Below are 24178 nucleotides of genomic sequence, written 5' to 3' on the forward strand. Positions count from 1 at the left end.
ACCTAAAACAGTTAACGTGCGTTTTTTGTGGTTGACTAACTGTCACTTTAAGATTTTAACACGGAAGGTGCATTTTTTTGTGTTTTAGTGTCTTTCTATGTAAGTACGTAGGTAAGATACGAGTATCTTGGTGTTGAAAGGTAGGTATATTAGTCAGAAATTTTATTACTATGTAATACCCTACATGGGAGGTACATAGGTAATTATTACTACCTTTTTTTTTTGTAGGGGGCCCCAATCCCCTGAATGTCCCTCTGGGGACCTAAAAGAGAAAAGAAGACAGATATGATGAAGAGGAAAGATAAAAAAAAAAAAATCAAGATGAGGAAGGGGACCCAAAAGTTAGAATTTAGGGTGTGAGAAGCTTAGACATAACGATAAAACAAAAGTCCAAAGCAAAGTTCAGATTTTGACAGAATTAAAAGTCTCGCAACTTTTCTTTCTCCTCCTCCTCCTAATTCGTCGTCTTCTCTACATCTTCTTCTTTTTCTCCCCCTCTTCCTTTTTGCTCTTCGTTTTCTTCTTCTTCTCCTCCTCCTCCCCTTCTTCTTATACTTCTTCTCCTCCTCCTCCTCATCCCTTTCTTCTTCTTCTTCTTCTTCTTCTTCTTCTTCTTCTTCTTCTTCTTCTTCTTCTTCTTCTAGTAGGTACACTGTGGCCTTTACGAAGTTCGAAACTTTGATTGAGACAAAGGATAAGCTAGGGCGTTGACCTTTTCAACGAAAGTTTCATGTTCTACAACGAGCTGAATGGTTTTTGTGGAGGGAAAACAAAAGTTTTCGGTAAAATTTCAGGGGCGACTAGCAGACCAGCGGTGTGGGTGCTTTTCTGGTAGACGAAAGGGCGCAACGGGCCCCTGACCCCTGATAATCTGAAATCCGCCCCTGATATTCGTCCTAACTCGTGTTTGTTTTTCACCCCAGCTGTCAGGCAATTCATTGACCAGAAGTTTGAGCTTTTACCTGTGTTCACTATTACCTATAATTTTATACACTAATATTAAGTACATCTAAAATTAAGCTTAAATGACCTTTACGTTACGTGACCATACCGTTTTACTAGTCAAAATGTGTACCTAAGGGTGTGTTATTTAGTAGACATCGTGTTTTTTTTTTTTTTTTTTTTTTTTTTTGGTTTTTTTTTTGGGTTTTACCACACACGTGCAGGGGGACCTGAACAAGTAGCTTGGACAGTTGTTCTGATGGGGACTAACGAATTCACCACCGTTGACCTTTCATGATAACCCTTCCATAAGTTAACTTCCGCTTTCTGCTCTATACATTTTCGGAGATCAGCCCACAATAAAAGGAGTAAAAATGAAGCCTGAAAGGGGGATGACCCCCGTCTAAAATTCGGCCCTGTTCTATTCTACTTAGCTACTCCCTGTTGATCCAGGCATCAGTAGGACTCGTATATGGCGATAGTCATTGTCCTAAAGACTATGCACTATTCCACTATCATCATATTCTCTGATATCAGCATCAATATTTAGTGATTCTAGTGAAATACATACGTGCTAATGAAGTCACCGTCTAAGTTACCGACTATGTTCCAATGACTTGGTGCAGCATGATACAAGTACGTGACATACAGACCACGAGGAAAACAAAGTATAAAGACGCTGATAACGTGAAGTTGTCGGCTAAAAAATCAAATACGACGATTACCTATCTAGAATGGTCCGACTGTAGCGTTTTGTCTCTCATTTTTCAAAAGGTTTCACAGAGGAAACTGTAACAATTAACGAGGGTCTTATCGTCCCGAAATCGAAGAGAGAAGGGGGACAGGAGAGGAGAAAGCCAGCAATCCCAATATTGGGAATCTTAAAGCTCGCCCCGGATGGGCATTGGATTGGTGACCTAGTGCGGTAGAAACACACTGCCCTCACGTCACGTGAACTCATGTGACATCATGGGCAGTCATGACACGTCAGAAAAATGTACCCTCCAAGCTAACTAATCTGTTCCGAGGGCCTGCCAGGGCAACTAGCCCTTAAGGATGGGTTAAGTTACTTCTGCGAATCTAACTAGGCTTGAGTATCTACCCTTATTTTTAACAGTAGGACGTTGTGTGTGGCTATTTTTTTTTTTTTTTTGTGGAAACATAATTACATTTCAAGTCCGACTTCCAAGCTGATGCTCTCGTGATTTATCCATTTGACAAGTTTAATGACCCGTAAATATCTATGTATTCAACATAATATCTTCTTTTATTTTCTATAGATATTTTTAACAATTGTACATCATTATAACATAGTTTCAACATCTCTCTATGTACATTTTCAATATAATATATTAATATCTAACATATACATATTTCCTTTCTATATGTTGTTATCAGTTCATCAGTAAAATTGATGTTATCTTCCATCACTGCGCTGATGAGTCCATTACTTCATTTGTATTCCATTGATGGAATGTCGAGTCCTTCGTTTATAATTAAGATAACTATACTATCACCACTTCATTTGATATCTTATTGAACAGTTGATATCCCTCTATCTGTTTGTCTTTTTATCAATCTTTCCTCTTCCTCCTCTCTCTACGTCTCTCTCTCTCTCTCTCTCTTTCCTTTTCCTAATTCTAATTCTCTCACTCCTTCCTTCCCTTTATTTAGAATACCTAGGTGTCTACTTTATCCATCCAGTTACCTTATCTTTAAATCTCTCCTCCTCCTCCTCCTCCTCTCTCTCTCTCACTCTCTCTCTCTCTCTCTCTCTCTCTCTCTCTCTCTCTCTCTCTCTATCCTGTATCTACATTTCTCTCTCTCTCTTTCTCTTCAATCTCTCTCTCTCTCTCTTTCTCTTCAATCTCACACTCTCTTTACAACTCAATTCCATTAAGCTGTCTGTTCCCTGTGTAATTATTGTCTATTTCAGGGGTCCTTAATCGTTGCGGGTTTCAGGGGTTCTTAAGAAAGTCTTCTTTCGTCTCCTTTTCTTCATTTTTCCTCTTCCTCTCCTCCACTTCCCATCTTTCTACTCTCCCCTTTTACTCCACCTTCTCCTTTTCTTCTCGTCTCCTATTTCTTTCTTCCCCTTCTATTATTTCGTCTTCTTTTTTTCCCCTCCTCTTTTTTTGTCCTTCTTATTCCTCTTCCTCCATATCCTCTCTCTCTCCCTATTCACCTTTCTATTATCCCCTTTTACTTCTCCTTCTTCCTAATTCGTCTTTTCCTTTTTCGTCTTCTTCTCTTCGTCCCCCTTACATATAAATCTCCCTCTCCCCCCTCTCTTAGATTTTCATCTTCACCTTTGCTTTGTTGCGCTTTTGTTTTCATATTCTTGTTTTCCATTAACGTTTCCTAATGGGTTTGCTTCATGTCTCTACGAGGTACAATTATGGGAACTTTTTCTTTTCCCCTCTTCCGAAACTATCCCCCTTCTCCTCCATAAATTTCCCCTCCATGTCGAAAAGCTCTTCCACCCAACCCTCCCCGGGCGTAGTGAATAAAGTCAGTGGCGGTTGACACGTGGATATCTATGGGTTTTCTTTTTTAGGTGGGTATTAATAATTTTATTATTTAATATGTACTTACCTATTTTATTTTAGAAATGGGATTGTTTTTCTATTTCTTCTTCTTTTCTTTCTTATTTTTTTCCATTCTTCTTCTCTTCCCTTCTTCTTTTCCTCCTCTTTTCTACCTTACTCTTTTTTCCCTGATTGGCGAAGGCTCAAAAACAGAATTTCACGCTTCGCGTCTGGGATGCATGTTTAACCTTGCTTCCTGTTACTGTACAAATTCCGCTATCCCACTACCATGCAACTTCCTTTACCCCACTACCACGCAAGTTCCGTTACCGTGCAAGTTTCGTACAAAAGTTTCCTTTTCAATCAGGTGGATTGTACTCCAAGGACAGAACTTTTATTTCTTAAAAAATAAAAACACCTTTGCGTAAAGCTCTTCAACTTGTACTTGCATTATTTACATACAAGTTTTCAAATATTCTTGAGCCCAAATAGGCTCTTTAAGGCGAAAAACGACACCCTAGATAAATATATTTGCTTATTGATTAAGTAGATACCTACCTATGCCTATTGATTAAGTACCTATTATGCCTGATGCCATAATAATTTATGATATTGAGGTAGTCTGGCTGGAGGACGTTCAACAGGGAGAAGACCAGCTTTGTCTGGCTAGGGAACTTTAAACAGGGAGTATACCAGCGTGAATTTCCCTTGCTAGAGATATAGCAAAGGTTGAGTGCGAAGGGCATCCACTCGTAAAATTTGTAGCCAAAACCAAATATCAGCTCAAAGCAATCACCCTAAGTTAGAGCTGATTGAGAGGCTGACGAAAAATGCCGATTACCATGCAGATATCGTATAGATTACCATGCAGATATCGTATAGGCTCAAACCCTAAGTTAGAGCTGATTGAGAGGCTGACGAAAAATGCCGATTACCATGCAGATATCGTATAGATTACCATGCAGATATCGTATAGATTACCATGCAGATATCGTATAGATTACCATGCAGATATCGTATGGATTACCATGCAGATATCGTAGCATGCATGCTTGTGTACAGGGCTTTAGTTGACTCTAACGATCATTAATTTTATACCAAGGGGCGTGTGTTGTGCTCCACCCTATATACAGGATGTCCAAACCTTTCAAGAACACCCCGTATATTTCCTCATTCCTGTCAATAAACTTCGTCAGTTTAAATTATTGGAGACAGCTTAGTCCGTGTTTTCTCTCCTCCTCTCTTTCTTTCTGCTTGTCTGTCTCTTTTCTCCCTTCTCTCTCTTCTTCTCTTTCTATAGCTTGTTTTCTCTCTCTCTCTCTAATCTATTTCTTTCCTTTTTCCATTTTCTCCGTCTAATTCAAATTCTCTCACTCCTTTCCCCCCCTTATTAATTAAGAATACCTAGGTGTCTACTTTATCTATCCAGTTACCTTATCTTTAAATCTCTCCTCCTCTCTCTCTCTCCCTCTCTCTTCTCCTCCTCCTCTCTCTCCCTCTCTCTCTGTCCCTCCCTCTTTCTCTTTCTCTCTCTTCCCCGTCCCTTCTTTTTATAGAGCTATTTCTCTCTTCCTCCTCTCTCTACGTCTTTCTCTCTCTCTCTTTCCTTTTCCTAATTCTAATTCTCTCACTCCCTCCCTCCCTCCCTTTATTTCGAATACCTAAGGTGTCTACTTTATCTATCCAGTTACCTTATCTTCAAATCTCTCCTCCTCTCTCTCTCTCTCTCTCTCTCTCTCTCTCTCCCTCCCTCTCTCTTTCCCTTCCCTTTTTATAGATCTATTTCTCACTCCCTCTATCTGTTTGTCTTTTTATCAATCTTTCCTCTTCCTCCTCTCTCTACGTCTCTCTCTCTCTCTCTCTCTTTCCTTTTCCTAATTCTAATTCTCTCACTCCCTCCCTCCCTCCCTTTATTTCGAATACCTAAGGTGTCTACTTTATCTATCCAGTTACCTTATCTTCAAATCTCTCCTCCTCTCTCTCTCTCTCTCTCTCTCTCTCTCTCTCCCTCCCTCTCTCTTTCCCTTCCCTTTTTATAGATCTATTTCTCACTCCCTCTATCTGTTTGTCTTTTTATCAATCTTTCCTCTTCCTCCTCTCTCTACGTCTCTCTCTCTCTCTCTCTCTTTCCTTTTCCTAATTCTAATTCTCTCACTCCCTCCCTCGCGTCTGGGATGCATGTTTGACCTTGCTTCCTGTTACTGTACAAATTCCGCTATCCCACTACCATGCAACTTCTTTTACCCCACTACCACGCAAGTTCCGTTACCGTGCAAGTTTCGTACAAAAGTTTCCTTTTCAATCAGGTGGATTGTACTCCAAGGACAGAACTTTTATTTCTTAAAAACAACAACAACAACTTGGCGTAAAGCTCTGCAACAACTGAAGTAAAACTTTTACTTGCCTGCATTATTTACATAGTTTTCAAAGGTTCTTGAGCCCAAATAGGCTCTTTAAGGCGAAAAACGACACCCTAGATGGCCATTTCGTTGTTAGCGATTTAACTGTCAACCTCAGGGTAGTCTTTGTTCTAAAGGGATGGCTATAATGCTAAGAAAAACAAACTAGTGTGCCGGCAACCTAATCGGCTAACTGGGTTCCGGCACTCTAGTATTGAACTCTATATCGGGAAACTCGACACTATAACTTATAGCATTCCAACAGCCTAAATCAGAGGAAGTCACCCAGTAATAGAGTTCTTCCACCCTAAATATGTGGCACCCTGTCACCATTTTTTTTTTTTTTTTTTCTCAATGTAGAGATGAAAAGTGCAAACTGTTCCAATTTTTTTACTCTCGACTGTATACTGTTATAGTCTGTTATACTGTACAAATCAATTATTATTTTATTGTGCAGGTACCTAATACTCATAAGTTTAGTATGTAATTTTAATTTTTACGTAGGTCATAAATTTATGTTGAATTAATGAATTGCACAATTAGTTATTAAATCTTCTTCAAGATTCATAATTTCATGTTTTCATCAAGGCAGGCGTTGATTTCATAATGACTGTAATGGGCAACTTCCTACCAAATATGAGTAGATAGATAAATGGTCTGCATTGAGCAGAAAACTATATATAAGGGGAAATGTGTTCTGGATGGTTCTTTTCTGTTTAATCCTCTCCAAATCTTCTTCTTCTTTTTCTTCGCCTTTTCCCGTGTACAGACGGGGTCGGCGTTTTTCGTCAGCCTCTCAATCAGCCTAACTAGGGTGATTGCTTTCGGCTGACATTAGGTTTTGGCTACAAATTTTACGAGAGGATGCCCTTTCGTACCCAACCTTTGCTATTTCTTTAGCAAGGGAAATTCAGGCTGGTATACTCCCTGTTAAAATCCCCCAGCCAGACAGTAATTTTGTACAAACACCTACCTACGTATAATACGAACGCATGTGGTTGGTCTTAGAACGAATTGTTTGGATTCAGGCCTCTCGCATAACAGTATGTTCGTGATGTAGAGACCCACCACAGTCATCTGTAAGTGATGGCAACAGACATCATTACTTTAATCACTGTCAAGTCTCACCACAGAGAGGATCATTGTACTCGATTGATAATATTACATGTAATAAACGTCATACAGAGCGTCAATAATATTAGATCTCATTTTATATCAGCTATACTCAACCTTTTTTTGCCGCGGGCCACATTTGAGTGTTTCAAAGACCAAAATTCTTATTGGCGACGTACTCAACCTTTTTGTGCCGCGGGCCACATTTGAGTGTTTCAAAAACCAAAATTCTTAATTGGCGACGTGGTCCCGGAAGGATAGAGGGAACTGTAATGGTCTTATCGTCCCGAAAGCAAAGAGATAAAGAGGATAGAGTAGGGGGGAGGAGAAAGCCAGCCGTTCCGGGAACGAACTTTGTCTGTTTAGGATAAAATAGTTATCCTCGGGCGGGAATCAAACAAGCGACCTAGCACTTACAACGCTACCTAGCAAGCAGTTAATATCTTCATTTGATATCTTATTGAACAGTTAATATCTTCATTTGATATCTTATTGAACAGTTCAATCAATGTTTATCTTTTAGTCAAATCGATCCATCCGTTCATTGGAGTGACAATCAGATAATGTTGACGACTTTAAAAGAATAGATTTGTTTGAAAATAAAGAAATGCTAATCCAGGGCCCGGGGCATCCCCCCCCTATTGCTAGAATTTGATTGTGTGTTTCTTGTTCTAGAATCTATAAGGTTTTTGGTGGAAAAGAAAAACCCCAAGAGTGGAGAAATTCATAAAGATATCTATTCAAACTTTAAACCCAATAACAAAATTGAACTACCCATTAGTGAAGATGTAAAAACTACAAGTAGAGCAGATGAAATAAGTGGAGAATAGTGTGGAGACATCTCCACACTAAAATTAGTGGAGATGTCAATATTGTCATATTACTGATTCTGCCACTGACAGATTCAGTCAGTTCTTCTTCATTTTTCATATTTTCATTATTTTTCTTTGTTTTCTTCATCTCTCTCTTCTTCTTCCTCTTCTTTCTCTTCATTTTTACCTTTTTCTTTCACTTTTCTTTCGTCATCGGTGTTCGGAAAAGCGCTCTAACCTCCGACATCACTTTTCTGTTCACAGACCCCCATCGCCATGTTTCGCCCCTCGCTCCCCCTGACCTTAGCCGCCCTTCTGGTGATCCTACCGGCAGTTCTATCTCAACCCGCACCGGATGACTATAACTGCTACGCCGAAGACGAGTACCCCTATCTGTTTTTCTCATCTAAGACCGCCTACCAGTATATCTACGATAAGAAACCACAAGTGATTCCGCGTAAGTGATAGCCTAATATATTTGCTTATTGATTAGATACCTACCTATGCCTATTGATTAACCCTTCAAAACCTGGCGTTACATATATGTAATACCAAACACGTGTCAGTAGATTTCGCCTCCAGATAGCTAGACACGTGTTGAGACTGATAAAATAGATTGTCAAGAACATGCTCTTTTGTTCTGATTTAGTTTGGCAAAAATATTTGGAGCAGAAGTATGTTTGTGCTTTTACATTAAAAAAAGAAAAACATCGAGGGAAAAATGGTTTTTGGTCTTACTGAGTTAAGTACCTATTATGCCTGATGCCATAATAATTTATGATATTGAGGTACCTACATATATGATATTGACCCAGCACCTAAATGGGAAGTATTGTGTCTCTTCTCGCTCATCTGATGAGAGGCATACTACGGGATGGGCATGCTACGACACAGACCACAAGCGTCTAATGTAGCAGTTGTTTCATCGCTACGAAATAAAAACGGCGGTGAAACACTCATCTTTTTTTTTCTTTTTAAAAAAAAAAGTTTCCTCAGAAAGTGTATCCCAAATTTCTAGGAATTCCAACCTCACAAAAAAAAAAGGTAGTCTGGCTAGAGGACGTTCAACAGGGAGAAGACCAGCTTTGTCTGGCTGGGGAACTTTAAACAGGAAGTACTCGTATACCAGCGTGAATTTCCCTTGCTAGAGATATAGCAAAGGTTGAGTGCGAAGGGCATCCACTCGTAAAATTTGTAGCCAAAACCAACCTAGCAAGGTAACTAGGCTAGCTCGTTATCATTTTCTCTAACACCTACATTGTTTCATTTGATTGTTATTGTTAAATATTATAAATATGTATTATTTTCAGAGATATCTTGTCTTATACAAATATTTGTTATCTATTACTTTAAGTAGTATCAAGCACCTACCTACTGTTGCGTATAATTGTGGTTAAGCAGGTACTTGATAGGTATAATAGACAAGTATGTATCTACTTAAGTAGGTACTTTATTGATATCTTTTTATTGCTATAGTCGTCAGGCACTCATTACAAGTAGGTACTTGTGATAAATTATCCCTTAATTTACTTTAAGTCAGCCATAGTTAATTTAGTTTAAAGGTAGGTATAGGAACCTTTAATTACGAGTAAGCAGATGATGTTTAGCCACCCTGGTTAGCTTGGAGGGTAGCGCGTCTGCCTTGTAAGCGCTAGGTCGCGGGTTCGATTCCTGTCGGGCGCGGGTTTTATCCTAAATAAATACTCAAGGTGCGTTCTCGGAACGGCTCGCTTTCTCCTATCCTGTCCACCTTCTCTATTCGATTCCAGGACGACCTGAGCAATTACAGTTCTTGAAACCTGAGCAGTTCCAGTTCCCTTTGTCAAACCTCTTGAAAGTATAAAAATATTTTAATATTGACCGCGATATATCGATTTCTTATCTATTTTAATACCCACTACATGTCTCGTGTCACATTATCAATTGAATTGCGTGATTTTGTGACATCAGAAATATTTTATCAATTTGAAAGATTTCATTAATCTCATGAGAGGTAGGTATAATGTATAGAAATAAAAACGGCGGTGAAACACTCATCTTTTAAAACCAAAAAAAAAAAAACCCTCTCATGATTGTCACAAATGTCGTTCCCCGCTTAATACACTACGATAAATTTCATGACTAGACTTGGACTCGAACCACCAACCTCCAGAATCCAATAAGCAATTTTAATTGGTGTTGAGCATAAATGATTGTCACAAATGTCGTTCCCCGCTTAATACACTACGATAAATTTCATGACTAGACTTGGACTCGAACCACCAACCTCCAGAATCCACCGCGCCTTCAGTTTGATCATGGGCCATTACAACTGATTCACAATTAAAATAGGTACCTACTACCTACTTTTTTTCTATCGCGCACCTACGATTTTATAATAGGGGGCACCTAGCACCTTTTTTACTTGGATCAAACCCAATTTGTATTGAAATATGTACCTAGGTACGGTACCTATGTATATTACATGTACAGTAAAATCCGCATTAATGCGTCTCAATCTGAATTGATAGGTATCCATTTGTAGGTATTACGGTATACCTTACCTACCTACTTGAATCTGAAGAAAAAACATAAAATAAAAGATTTTTGGGGGATCAATTATTTTAGTGGCCACAGGCTCAACTTGTAGGGAAGACTTTATAAACACCCTGTAAGTAATGGAAAGACTTTTTCTACACCCTGTACAATACAAAACAATGTAAAATAACTCGTGACTCAATAAATACTCAAACATAAAGCTCTAAAACGATTTAATTACCATTGATTACTTTTCTGAAGAACTACGAGCGACGTGGTAAGTTCGTCCTGTCGAAGGTCCTGGGGTTCGATTCCCAGAGTAAAAAACATAAAGATATACCTAAAAATCCGAATTGTTTTAAAGCAAAAAATGATGCACCAAAAACTCTACTTTTTGACCTCGTGGGAGTTTGAACCCCGGTCTCCTGCGTATACAAGGACTGCCTATTCAACCGCAGAATCGCAATAGATCAGCTGTACTCAACTTTCTATGCCGCAACCCACATTTCAATGAAAAAGAAGAAACAAAAGAAAGAAAAGAAAAAGATTAGTGTTTCATCGCCGTTTTTATCTCGCAGTAATGCTACATTAGACTCATGTGGTCTGTGACGTAGCAACTGTACAAGTTGACTTGAACGCACACCACAGTAGGAAACGAATATTAATTCAGAAAAAAAGTGAGTGGCCAAAATCGAAAATTTTCACGAAATGGGAGGAAGTTCTTAAAAAAAGCACAAAGCAATAGGTAACTGTTCAAACTAATGCGATTTTCGAAAAGAGCGTAAAAAATGTATCAAATTTCCTCAGTATGTTCTTCTCTAAGATCCAACTCCAGGTACATATAAGGCAACATCTTTTGGTTTATTCCAAAGGTCTCGTACTGTCAATGTGGTTGGGTGAGCTGGGCGATGGAACAGATGATTGATCTCCATGGTCGATTGATTTTATTTACATTGTACAATACCACTGACTGCTATGTAGGTAAAACGGTACTGCTAGTTACTATTGCAAATATTAGGTATGTTATGTTTGTCCAGCTTCTATTTACTGTTTGTGTCTACCGCATATAGGTACATTTAGGAGTAGGTAACAGTACGTACAGTAAACAGCACGTGCAACTTTCGGATGTGCATAGTAGACTGTAGAATATAGGTACCTACCTACATACCTACTCTGCCGTGCTAAGCGATAACGCCGTATGTCAAAAAACCCTACTTTCGGGAAATCAAGTTTAAAGATATCAATCTATACGGCAAACATACGTTTTTGACATACGGCAAAACGTTTTAGTGGTTTTTAATGGGTTTAGGACAAAGAAAAAAAAAAAAAAAAAAAAAAGGGTCAAAATTTTGGGATAAAGGAAACCTTTTGAACCCAAAAAAAAAAAAATATAGGATCAAAATTTAGGATCATAGGAATCATTTGGCACCAAAAACCAAAAATTGATTTTTTTGACATACCTACGGCGTTTTCGCTTAGCACGGCAGACTAGTTAAAATACATAAATGTAGTACTTACCTACTGCTAATTACTATTGCAAACACTATGTTAAGTTATGTTTGTTTGGTTCTATTTACCTACTGTTTGTGTCTACCGCTTATACGTTTACGAGTAGGTAACTATAGGTAAACAGTACGTGCAACTTTCGGATGTGCATAATAGACATTAGTAGAGAGAGAGTATACATAGAGTAGGTACTGTAGACCTTGTGTCTTATATTACATACCTACTTGTATGGCAGGAAGGGCAACGGTTTTACCTTCTCCTAAGGTCGATGTCGTGTGCTTGTAAGGTGTTGTCTTATGTTCCGATAAAGTCCATTAGATATGTAGTAGGTAGTCATACCTATCTATGTAGGAACAGTTACCTATCAATGTAGGAACAGTTAAAATATACTATGGTACAAATACAAGTTACACATTCTTAATGTACCTGGTACAAGTTTCATAAATCGTGATTAAAATGCAGTTTCTTTGTGTTATTATGGCACAACTTTGGTGCTCACTGCAGCAGTGTAGGAAATTTCCCAATATCTCAATCATCCTTAAATCCAATGTTTACCTACCATGCTGGCACCGGTCGCTATGCTCATTTATATGTCATAGCTACTCATTTTCCTCACGAACTGAGTGGGCCCTGCAACAGCCAGTCACGGGATCAATCATTTGCATGATACAAATTTCTTGACCCCGCCGGGAATCGAACCCGGGTCTCCCGCGTGCAAGGCGAGCGCAGTGACCACTACGCCATGGGAGCTGGTATATATAAATCATTTGTAGTTGTCTGTCTACAACTACCTGAAAACGGCTACTTTCCCTGTCGCGTATAATATCTCTAGTAGCGCGGTCAAACTTTCTTGACTTGGCGGGGCGGAGCGCTACCGCGCTCCTTAATCGTGTGATTAAAATATTGAATGATTGTTCGTTCGTATAGTCACAATCATCATTTCAGGTCTGCGGTAGTGGTCAGGCTCGAGGTTCATTTTTCTCCTTTACTGTAGACCAGGCTCCGAAAAATTTGGAGCATCCCCCCCCTCCCCTGGCGAAAAATTTGGAGCCTCCCCCCCCCCCCCCTCCCTGGACAAAATCCTGTGAATACGGCCCTGATTGGACCCCATCTTTCTGAATCCCCATGAGCTCACACGTGACGTGATAGTATACTGTATCCTTTAAAATTCCTCCATCGCGCATCTGAGAAAACTTCATCACGGTTGATACAGTAATTTTATTGTTGCCAACGGGTTTCAATTTCATCATAAATGCATAAAAAACATTAATAAAACAGGTACCTAATTGACTTTCCCTGATTTTCTTTTGGTTTTCAGATTGCAAACCGGTTCAAATATGGACGGTAGCACGCCATGGTACCCGATATCCAAGCAAGAAGGAGATAATAAGGATGAAGGATTTGGTCAACCTGCAATCTGAGGTTATGAAGAACTACGAGCGACGTGGTAAGTTCGTCTTGTCGAAGGTCCTGGGGTTCGATTCCCAGAGTAAAAAACATAAAGATATACCTAAAAATCCGAATTATTTTAAAGCAAAAATGCCCCAAAAACTCTAATTGTTCTACTTTTTGACCTCGTGGGAGTTTGAGCCCGGGTCTCCTGCGTACAAGGACTGTCTACTCAACCGCAGAATCGCAATAGATCAGCTGTACTCAACTTTCTATGCCGCAACCCACATTTCAATGTGTTAAGAACAAGAAGAAGAAGAAGAAGAAGAAGAAGAAGAAGAAGAAGAAGAAGAAGAAGAAGAAGAAGAAAGAAAAGAAAAAGATTAGTGTTTCATCGCCGTTTTTATCTCGCAGTAATGCTACATTAGACTCATGTGGTCTGTGACGTAGCATGCCCATCTCGCAGTATGTCTCATCAGATAGGCGATAAGAGACACAATACTTCCCATTCAGGCTCTGGGTAAACACGAGGACACCAGAAAGTAAGGATTGTATTGTATACTTATAACTGGGGCATGTAAACATGTTTGGTCATATACTGGCATTTAGTACCAACTTCCATTCCATGTCTTATTAACATGTCTTTTAAGTAGGCGTCCCCAACGAAGAACCGACCCTCGACCCTAGCCTAATCCTGACCCAGAGAGACCCTAGCCTAGTCCCGACCCAGAGAGACCCTAGCCTAGTCCCGACCCAGAGAAAATAAACAAACCATGCTAATGAATAGAAGTGTCCTCAGCGGAGCCTTGACCATAGTACCAACCCTCGCAGAAAATCAAGAAATTGAGCTGATCATTTTTTCTGCGATGGTCGATGGTCTCGGCAAGGGTCGATGGTCCATGGTCTCCGTTGTGGCAGCACACTTATCTTAAGCTGAAGGGCCGCACTGAAAAGCTGAGCGGTCCGCAGTTTGGGTACCGCTAGAGACGTTGCTCGAGTTTCCGTTCAGCACATTTTTCATAGAATAAATCAGAGACTTTGGCACCAGTGTTCAAATTCTCATGCTCAAATTTTTTCTGCAAAGGTCGATGGTCTCGGCAAGGGTCAATGGTCCATGGTCTCCGTTGTGGCAGCACACTTTTCTTAAGCTGAAGGGCCGCACTGAAAAGCTGAGCGGTCCGCAGTTTGGGTACCGCTGCATTAAACGCATAGCCTAAACTGAATCACATTATCACTCTCAGAATGCATTGTGTGTCATTCTTGCTTCGTATCGCCTAATGTCTTATCTACCTCTTAATGTCCAATTTCAATTGGTTCCATTCGGGAGAATGGTCCACAATAGACTCTGGTACTTAATAACAATTTTATTGCGAGTTAAGAGGAACTTAGCATACAGTTAAAAAACCAGGGCCGGATTTTAGCCGGGGGGCGGAGAAACACTTTTTAGGATTAAAAAAGAGAGAAAAAAGAAAAGAGGTTTTATAGAGGGATCTGTAAGTAGCAATGGAGGTCTTATAGGTACCTAGTCCCCAAATCGAAGGGAGGAGAACAGGAGATTTTTTTTTTCAAGAGGGTTGATAGGGGTAACTGTAACCGCTAAGATTTTATCGTCCCGAAATTGAAGAGGAAAAATGCATAATAGGAGAACTCCAGCCATTACGGGAACGAAACTCATTTGTACATATTTCTGGACATGGTCTTCACTTGACTGGAGTGGATTACGGACTGTCCCCTATCTAATAGACGTCAATAAACAAGACTAAAGACAAAAGGACAGACGAGTTGATATATTTCGACCACTACTATGGCCATCATCAGAACAACTAAATAAAAAATTACAAAATTTGAAAATTCGCGCTAAGACGACACAACCGCTGCTCATTTGTTTAGGAAAAAATTCACCCTCGGTGGTAACTGAACTCGCGACTTAGCGCTTACGAGACACTCGCGCTACGAGTCTAGTCTGAATATCTAGTTATCCGCCCCTGGTCAGTAATACAATGGGACATAGGTTCTGCCTCAAGTTGTACCTATTGTTTCTCTCCTTCATACTGCATAACAATGGCTACAAACCGACAACCGCTCTAGAGTCAATTGTCAATTACTCTACGACGCAGCTTAAAATCCAGTGGCGGAGACTAAAATCTTGGTGAAATCTGAAATTTATCTTCTTAAGCTGTGTCCTCACTTAGAATATGGCCGTCATTCGATGTTGCCTGAAACCGTAGGTACACTGCCTTGACAACATAGATTTAACTCTTGGATCGACGGTTTTCGTCAGCCTCTAAATCAGCCTTAGGGCTTAGGGTGATAATAGCTTTTCTGCTGACATTTGGATGTGGCTATAACTGTTTTACGAGCGAATGTCCTTCGCACTCAGCCTTTGCTATTTCTTTAGCAAGGGAAATTCAGGCTGGTACACTCCCTGTTTAAAGTCCCCCAGCCAGACTAAGCTGGTCTACTCTCTGTTTAACGTCCCCCAGCCAGACAATAATTAAATTGAATTAAAATAAAATTAATCTAATTAAACCGACTCATGTGTATCAGGCACAAAAAAAACCACCATGGTTCTTACTACTAGGCAGAGTAAAATAGGCCGGTAGGTAGATTAAAATAGGGGACACCAACATATCTTACTGTTACTGTGACATCAACAATTGTCTCTATGACAAGAACAATATTATATGCTGGGCAAGAATTTCATGGAATTAAATCCAGATGAGATAAGATACTTGCTCTATGCTTACTCCTCATTGTAAAAAAAAAAGAAAAAAACGAACCCGCGACCTAGCGTTCACAAGGCAGATGCGCTACCCTCCAAGATAAATAGGGTGGTTCCGTAGGGCTTTGAGCATGGATACCAGCCTGAAAGTTCCTTGACCAAAGAAATAGCAAAGGTTCAGTGCGAAGGACATCCACTCGTTGAATTTTTGTAGCCAGAACAAAATGTCAGCCCAGAGCAATCACCCCAAGGCTGATTGAAAGGCTGACGAAAAATGTCGACCCCGTGTGGACACGGGAAAAGGAGATGAAGAAGAGGAAGAAGAGGAAGAAGAGGAAGAGGAAAAAGAAGAAGAAGAAGAAGAAGAAGAAGAAGAAGAAGAAGAAGAAGAAGAAGAAGAAGAAGAAAGGATTGCATTAATGCAAGGCAATGCACAATAGCATTCCTTATTGTCATATACCTCTATTCATATTTTGTCCTTGCTTAACCTGATAGTAAGAGTGATAAGAATGCACTTTGATATTCGCCGAAGTGCTGAGAATATGGAGTTTGGTAGTTCGAGTCCGCATAAAGTCATAAAATTTATCGAGGTTTATTAAGTGGGGAACGACTAAACAGATATTAATTAGCATTCGTTCCCGAAACGCTTAATAATTGCGCTTAAGCCAGCCTAGTTAGCTTAGTTGGTAGTGCGTCTGCCTCGTAAGCGCAAGGCCACGGGTTCGATTCCCGCCCGGGGCGGATTTTATCCCGATGGGATAAGGCTCGTTCTCAGAACGGCTGGCTCTCTCCTGTCCTGTCTTCCTCTCTTCGATTCCGGGTCGATAAGACCTCCTTTGCTACAGAGTTTCCTCTATCAAAGTTTGATAGATCTCTAATATTCGCTGACGGTTCTATTTCTGCTTCTGTTTCTACCTCTGCTTAGATCCTCAGGATCTCAAACCTTTTTTTTTTAAAGAGGTTTGACAAGAGTTTGACAGAGGGAACTGTAACTGCTATGGTCCTTATCGATCCCGAAAAATCGAAGGAGAGACGGAAGACAGGATAGGAGAAAAGCCGGCCGTTCCGAGAACGAACGAACATTATCCCCATCAGGATAAAATCCGCCCCAGGCGGGAAATCCGGAACCCGCGCCCTAGCGCTTACAAGGCAGACGCACTAACCAATAACCTAACTAGGCACTAGGCTGGCATCTCAAAACCTTTTCAAGAGACAATAACTTCAGGTATCCATGCGTTGCTACTCTTACAGTCTGACCATAGAGAAATAACAATTGAACGCAATTAATCTACGAGTATATGTCCAATGGACGGATAAATTGTACGTAATCCTAAAAAAAAAACACAAAAAAAAAGAAAAAAAAAAAAAAAAAACAATCAAGATCGGGGAATACGAATTAAAAACAAATCAAATTGAATTAATCCAGAAATCCTTTAGTCAGACATGGAGTAATTGTCTTCTTCTTCTTCTTCTTAGTAATTATACCGGTAAGTTAGGAGGTTAGATAACAGACACCGACACCTTGGTAGCTAAGATAGGTAACTGTGTTAGTATATCTATTCTAACCATTGACAAAAAGGATTGAGCTATATCTATTAAGAGAAAAGGGTAGGTACCTTAGTACTGGCATATACGTGTAAGTAGGTACCTACCCGTTATTTTAATAAGTTACCTATAAATTGAAGGATTTTATTATTATTATTATCTATTTTTTTTTTGAGAACTTCCCAAGAGACAAAAAAAAATCGAATTTTTAGTAAGGCTAAAAACAGAGTGGAACGGAGAGCATACCTACATCAAGAGTAGGAAACAAAAAATGGCTTAGCAGGGCTAAAAACAGAGTGGAACGGAGAGCATACATCAAGAGTAGGAAACAAAAAATGGCTCTGCACTCTCTGCAGATAGATGTGACTATGAATTATTCACACTCAAGTTACGCCAATAAATAATGCTTGCAATATTCCTTAAAAGCTCGGTCTTTTTCCTTGTTCCTGGAATTCCGACCGTTAACCCTACCAGATGGTATAAAAGATGTAACATCACGTTAACTCTACCAGATGGTATAAAAGATGTAACATCACGTTAACCCTACCAGATGGTATAAAAGATGTAACATCACGTTAACCCTACCAGATGGTACGCCCTACCAGATGGTATAAAAGATGTAACATGAGTAACATCAATAATTTATGATGAAATATGTGAGATGCAACATTACCTATGAACCTACATGTATGATAGAATGGAGGCATACCTATAACTACCTACCTATCCACCTATAGGTACCGTAAACTCCGCAATCAGCATATATAAGAGCTCTACCAATAATGTAAGGAATTCTTTTTGTCAAATTTATATGATTATAATGAGCTAATCAGATTGCTTGATTAAATGGGATTTTATTTAATCTCAAAGTGTGACCCTGCGGGCGTCCCGAAATCGAAGAGAGCATTAGAACAGGATAGGAGAAATCCAGCCGTTCCGAGGATGAACATTATCCCATCAGGATAAAACTCGCCCCGGGCGGGAATCGAACCCGCGGCCTAGCGCTTACAAGGCAGACGCGCACCAACCAAGCTAACTAGGCTGGCTACGCCTTAACTGAAAATACTCATCCGTTTTACTTCCTCTTTCAGATATCGAGAGGAAGCTGTGCGAGAAGGACCTGACCAACCTGAGGAAGTGGGTGTACAACCTGACCCTCGACCTTGACTATCAGCTGGCGCCTCAAGGTCACGATGACCTTTTCTATCTGGCCAAGAGAATGAGGACCAAGTTTCCAATTCTGAATGATGCGGCTGGGTTTTCACCAGAACAAATTCAGAGTCATTTCCTGGTAAGTTACTCCCTTTTCATACACAAAAAGCCTAATCTGAGGCTTAAGTGTAGGGGCTCGACAGCCCTAAAGGATGGGTTAAGCTTCTACGAAATCTAAGTTCCCCCCCTTGTGGTGATTAAGTTCATATAGAGACAAACAATCAATGAAATTTACGGACGGACTGCCCAAAGTTTGGGTTGCCAAAACGACACAGCATACCACTCAGACAAAATTATGAAAATCGAAGAGACCCTCTATACCAGGGGTTCCCAAACATCTAAGCACTGCGTACCACCTAACACCTCAAGGTTCTTTTGGCGTAGGTACCACCAAACCATAATATTTGTATGGTGTGGGGGTGAAATAAGGATATAATAGCGCCGCAGGCGAAATTTTGGAGTTCATCGTGGTACGATGTCACAATTTTTGGTGCACTGATTGTAGATTTTTTTCCCAACTAGGGTTGCCAGATTTGTTTTTCGCATTTACGAGATAAATCATGAAAAATGGGGTTTTCCAATCTCTTCGCGTACCCCCGGATTGTCTCTCGTGTACCCCCAGGGATACGCGTACCCCCGATTGGGAACCACTGCTCCATACTACTCTATTGACTTCCCCCTTCTCCACATTTCAGATCCGTCACACTCAGACCCCCAGGACGAAAGAGAGCGCCGAAGCATTTGTAGAGGGGCTATTCGGAGGTAGAGCCTCCTCTATCATCCCTCCGGGACAGGACAATGAGATGCTCATCAAGGTAAGTGTTGCGGGTTCGATTCCCCCTCGGAGCGAACTTTATACAAGCCCAACAAGCAGGACAGGGTTTCAATTTCATCATAAATGCATAAAAAACATTAATAAAACAGGTACCTAATTGACTTTCCCTGATTTTCTTTTGGTTTTCAGATTGCAAACCGGTTCAAATATGGACGGTAGCACGCCATGGTACCCGATATCCAAGCAAGAAGGAGATAATAAGGATGAAGGATTTGGTCAACCTGCAATCTGAGGTTATGAAGAACTACGAGCGACGTGGTAAGTTCGTCTTGTCGAAGGTCCTGGGGTTCGATTCCCAGAGTAAAAAACATAAAGATATACCTAAAAATCCGAATTATTTTAAAGCAAAAATGCCCCAAAAACTCTAATTGTTCTACTTTTTGACCTCGTGGGAGTTTGAGCCCGGGTCTCCTGCGTACAAGGACTGTCTACTCAACCGCAGAATCGCAATAGATCAGCTGTACTCAACTTTCTATGCCGCAACCCACATTTCAATGTGTTAAGAACAAGAAGAAGAAGAAGAAGAAGAAGAAGAAGAAGAAGAAGAAGAAGAAGAAGAAGAAGAAGAAAGAAAAGAAAAAGATTAGTGTTTCATCGCCGTTTTTATCTCGCAGTAATGCTACATTAGACTCATGTGGTCTGTGACGTAGCAATTATTATTAGTAATTATACCGGTAAGTTAGGAGGTTAGATAACAGACACCTTGGTAGCTAAGATAGGTAAGTGTGTTAAAATACCTAACCATTGACAATAAGGATTGAGCTATATCTATTAAGAGAAAAGGGTACCTTAGTACCGGCATATACGTGTAAGTAGGTACCTACCCGTTATTTTAATAAGTTACCTATAAATTGAAGGATTTTATTATTATTATTATCTATTTTTTTTTTGAGAACTTCCCAAGAGACAAAAAAAAATCGAATTTTTAGTAAGGCTAAAAACAGAGTGGAACGGAGAGCATACCTACATCAAGAGTAGGAAACAAAAAATGGCTCTGCACTCTCTGCAGATAGATGTGACTATGAATTATTCACACACTCAAGTTACGCCAATAAATAATGCTTGCAATATTCCTTAAAAGCTCGGTCTTTTTCCTTGGTCCTGGAACTCCGAACGTTAACCCTACCAGATGGTATAAAAGATGTAATGGTGGGTCCAGACTTGTGCAATGCAACGTGCAAAGCAACGTGCAAAGCATTTGCATTGCACGTTGCACGTAAAATCAAATCTGACGAATGCGAACGTTTTTCATGTATCCGAGAATTTTTGTACCGATACTCAACTACTAGTAATGGCAGTAGGTACATCATTTGCATTGCATTGCACGATGCTTTGCAAACACGTCCAAACTAGTGCAGCGCACATCAAAGACACTCGCCAGAAAACCGCCAACCTCTCGGATACCCACAAACGTTTGCTGCAATGTTCAAAAAACTTTGCTGCAACTTTCTCAAACACGTCCAAACTAACGAATTTCATTGCATTGCACAAGTCTGGACCCACCATTACAAACACGTCCAAACTAACGAATTTCATTGCATTGCATGTTGCATTGCACAAGTCTGGACCCACCATAACATCATTAATTTATGATGAAAGATGTGAGATGCAACATCACCTATGAACCTACATGTATGATAGAAATGATAGAATGGAGGCATACCTATAACTACCTATTACCTATCTACCTATACCGTAAACTCCGCAATCAGCATATATTATAAGAGCTCTACCAATAATGTAAGGAATTCTTTTTGTCGAATTTATATGATTAAAATGAGCTATTCAGATTGCTTGATTAAATGGGATTTTATTTAATCTCAAAGTGTGACCCTGCGGGCGTCCCGAAATCGAAGAGAGCATTAGAACAGGATAGGAGAAAGCCAGCCGTTCCGAGAACGAACCTTATCTGTTTAGGATAATGTTCGTCCTGGGCGGAAATGAAACCTGAGCCTTGACTGATTATTTATTATAATTATTATATTTTTTAGGTTTGATAGAGGCAACTGCAACTGCTAAGGACTTATCGTTCCGAAATCGAAGAGAGAAGGAAGACAGGATAGGAAAAAGCCAGCCGGTCCGAGAGCGAACATCATCCCATCAGTTTAAAATCCGCCCCGGGCGGGAATCGAACCCGCGGCCTAGCGCTTACAAGGCAGACGTGCACCAACCAAGCTAACTAGGCTGGCTACGCCTTAACTGAAAATACTCATCCGTTTTACTTCCTCTTTCAGATATCGAGAGGAAGCTGCCGTTCACAACGAGGTGCAGATCACGACCCGTGATTTACGGGTACCTAAAATTGTTCAACTACCCCTTATTCAATTGAGAGTAACTTTTTTACTTTCTACTTTTAACTTTCCTTATCCTATAATAAGAAAAGTGATGTACCATTGTACCAAAGTAGGTAATGTACCTATTTTTGATTTTTAACTTAAAATCTTCATTAAGCACCTTTAACGCGTCCACTTCACTCGTTTTTGTCTACTTTCTTTTAACCACCTTTAGAATATTTTACCGTTTTGTTATATGTATATTTTTCATCAACTTTAACAAGCGCTCTTTCATACCTATTTTTCCTAATCGGAGCTTTCCCTTAAACTGAATACAGCTTGTTTTATGACGACAGTCCTTTAGATTTCGATATTATGTGATAAGTACAAATGGACAATTTTTACTTTCTATTTTGTCTCTACATTCTAACAATCACTGAAAAATGCTTCTTCTTCTTCTTCTTCTTGTGCTTCTTTCCAATTTATGCCGCGAAAAAAGGTCATTTTGTCCCTGATTGAGAGGCTGATCGGAAAAAGTAAAAACGGAGAAAGTTTCGAGAAAATTTGAAAAGACAATGCCTTAGCATAGTACATGCATTGATTTACAAAAAATTCGTACAACTCCGTGAAACAAGGAGCTATCAATATGATTCTTTTTGTGTTCGACGAAGAAATTGCGACTCCAAAAATACAATGATCGGAAAAAGGGCAAAATTCGACTTTTCAATCAGCCTCTCAATTGCCCCCTTTTTAATCAGCCTTTCAATTTCAATTTTTTTAATTGAATGAGTGTTTTTTTTTGTCCCAATCGTCGTCATCTCAATTTACGCCTGCAAAAGTGTGGGTTCTTTGTCCTTAACGCTTTTGTGTGATATCATCATACCGACATATTTACCTATATTACATGTTATTAATTTTTATTACCTATTTTATACTTTTATTAGTTCGTAAGTTTAGGGACTTTAGACAGCCCTAAAGGATGGGTTAAGCTTCTACGAAATCTAAGTTCCCCCCTTGTGGTGATTAAGTTCATATAGAGAGAAACAATCAATGAAATTTACGGACGGACTGCCCAAAGTTTGGATTGCCAAAACGACACAGCATACCACTCAGACAAAATTATGAAAATCAAAGAGACCCTCTATACCAGGGGTTCCCAAACATCTATAAGCACTGCGTACCACCTAACACCTCAAGGTTCTTTTGGCGTACCACCAAACATCATATTTGTATGGTGTGGGGGCGAAATAAGGATATTATAGCGCCGCGGGCGAAATTTTGGAGTTCATCGTGGTACGATGTCACAATTTTTGGTGCACTGATTGTAGATTTTTTTCCCCAACTAGGGTTGCCAGATTTGTTTTTCGCATTTACGAGATAAATCCTAAAAAATGGTGTTTTCAAATCTCGCGTACCCCCGGATTGTCTCTCGTGACTCTCGTGTACCCCCTGGGGTACGCGTACCCCCGGTTGGGAACCACTGCTCCATACTACTCTATTAACTTCCTCCTTCTCCACATTTCAGATCCGTCACACTCAGACCCCCAGGACGAAAGAGAGCGCCGAAGCATTTGTAGAGGGGCTATTCGGAGGTAGAGCCTCCTCTATCATCCCTCCGGGACAGGACAATGAGATGCTCATCAAGGTAAGTGTTGCGGGTTCGATTCCCCCTCGGAGCGAACTTTATACAAGCCCAACAAGCAGGACAGCCAAGCAGCAGAAAAACTATAGAGAGCAAGCCTAGCTAGCTTGGTTGAGAGTACGTCTGCCTTGTAAGCGGTAGGTCGCGGATTCGATTCCCGCCTTGGACGGGAATCGAATCAAACCTCTAAAAAAGAAATATCTCGAGGGCTCACAGTGAAAGAAAAAATTAGTGGTTGGGTGGAAGAGCTCCTCCAGGGGAACCCTGCCACTTAAAAGAAAGGCGGACAAAAAAATCCATGAAATTGAAGGGCCATCACCAAGGCTATGAAATCCTTTTTTTTAGGGGTAACATAAAGCCACAGTTTGAAGACCACTGGAGAGTTCCAAACCTCACGCGTTTTAACCCCTTTTGTCTTTTTCCAGCCGTACATTAATTGTACCCCATGGGAACAGGCAGTGGACGACGAAATCCACACGAGAGAGGCGACCCTATTTGAAGAAGGCCCACTCATGAAAGGGTTAATCGCCAGCGTGAGTCGGCGGCTGGGATTCACGTACAACTTAACCCTTGGTGAGATTTTTACCCGATCAATATTTTTTGAACAAACCAGAACAAAACTACATTAACTACAGAATATAAACAGAGCAATACAGAACCAACGAGGGCACGGTTGGTCCAGTGGTAACGCGCTTGCTTGCCATGCAGAAGGTCCCGGGTTCGACTCCCACCATCGACAAAAA

General features: G+C 40.2%; 1 protein-coding gene across 1 annotated transcript in view; it reads left to right on the forward strand.

Moving 5' to 3' along the window:
- LOC103517490 (multiple inositol polyphosphate phosphatase 1-like) overlaps positions 1-24064 on the forward strand; it is a 53385-nt gene extending 29321 nt beyond the window's left edge. The window contains exons 2-6 of the mRNA XM_008482525.3: positions 8059-8251; positions 13136-13264; positions 18565-18764; positions 19381-19500; positions 23861-24064. Coding sequence (XP_008480747.2) covers positions 8071-8251; positions 13136-13264; positions 18565-18764; positions 19381-19500; positions 23861-24064 — 834 coding nt within the window. The 5' untranslated portion in view covers positions 8059-8070. The remainder of the gene's footprint in view (positions 1-8058; positions 8252-13135; positions 13265-18564; positions 18765-19380; positions 19501-23860) is intronic.
- The last annotated feature ends 114 nt before the right edge of the window (positions 24065-24178 follow it).

This window comes from Diaphorina citri, unplaced genomic scaffold (assembly GCF_000475195.1).
Source record: "Diaphorina citri unplaced genomic scaffold, Diaci psyllid genome assembly version 1.1 scaffold1866, whole genome shotgun sequence".
In the NCBI taxonomy this organism is placed as follows: Eukaryota; Metazoa; Arthropoda; class Insecta; order Hemiptera; family Psyllidae; genus Diaphorina; species Diaphorina citri.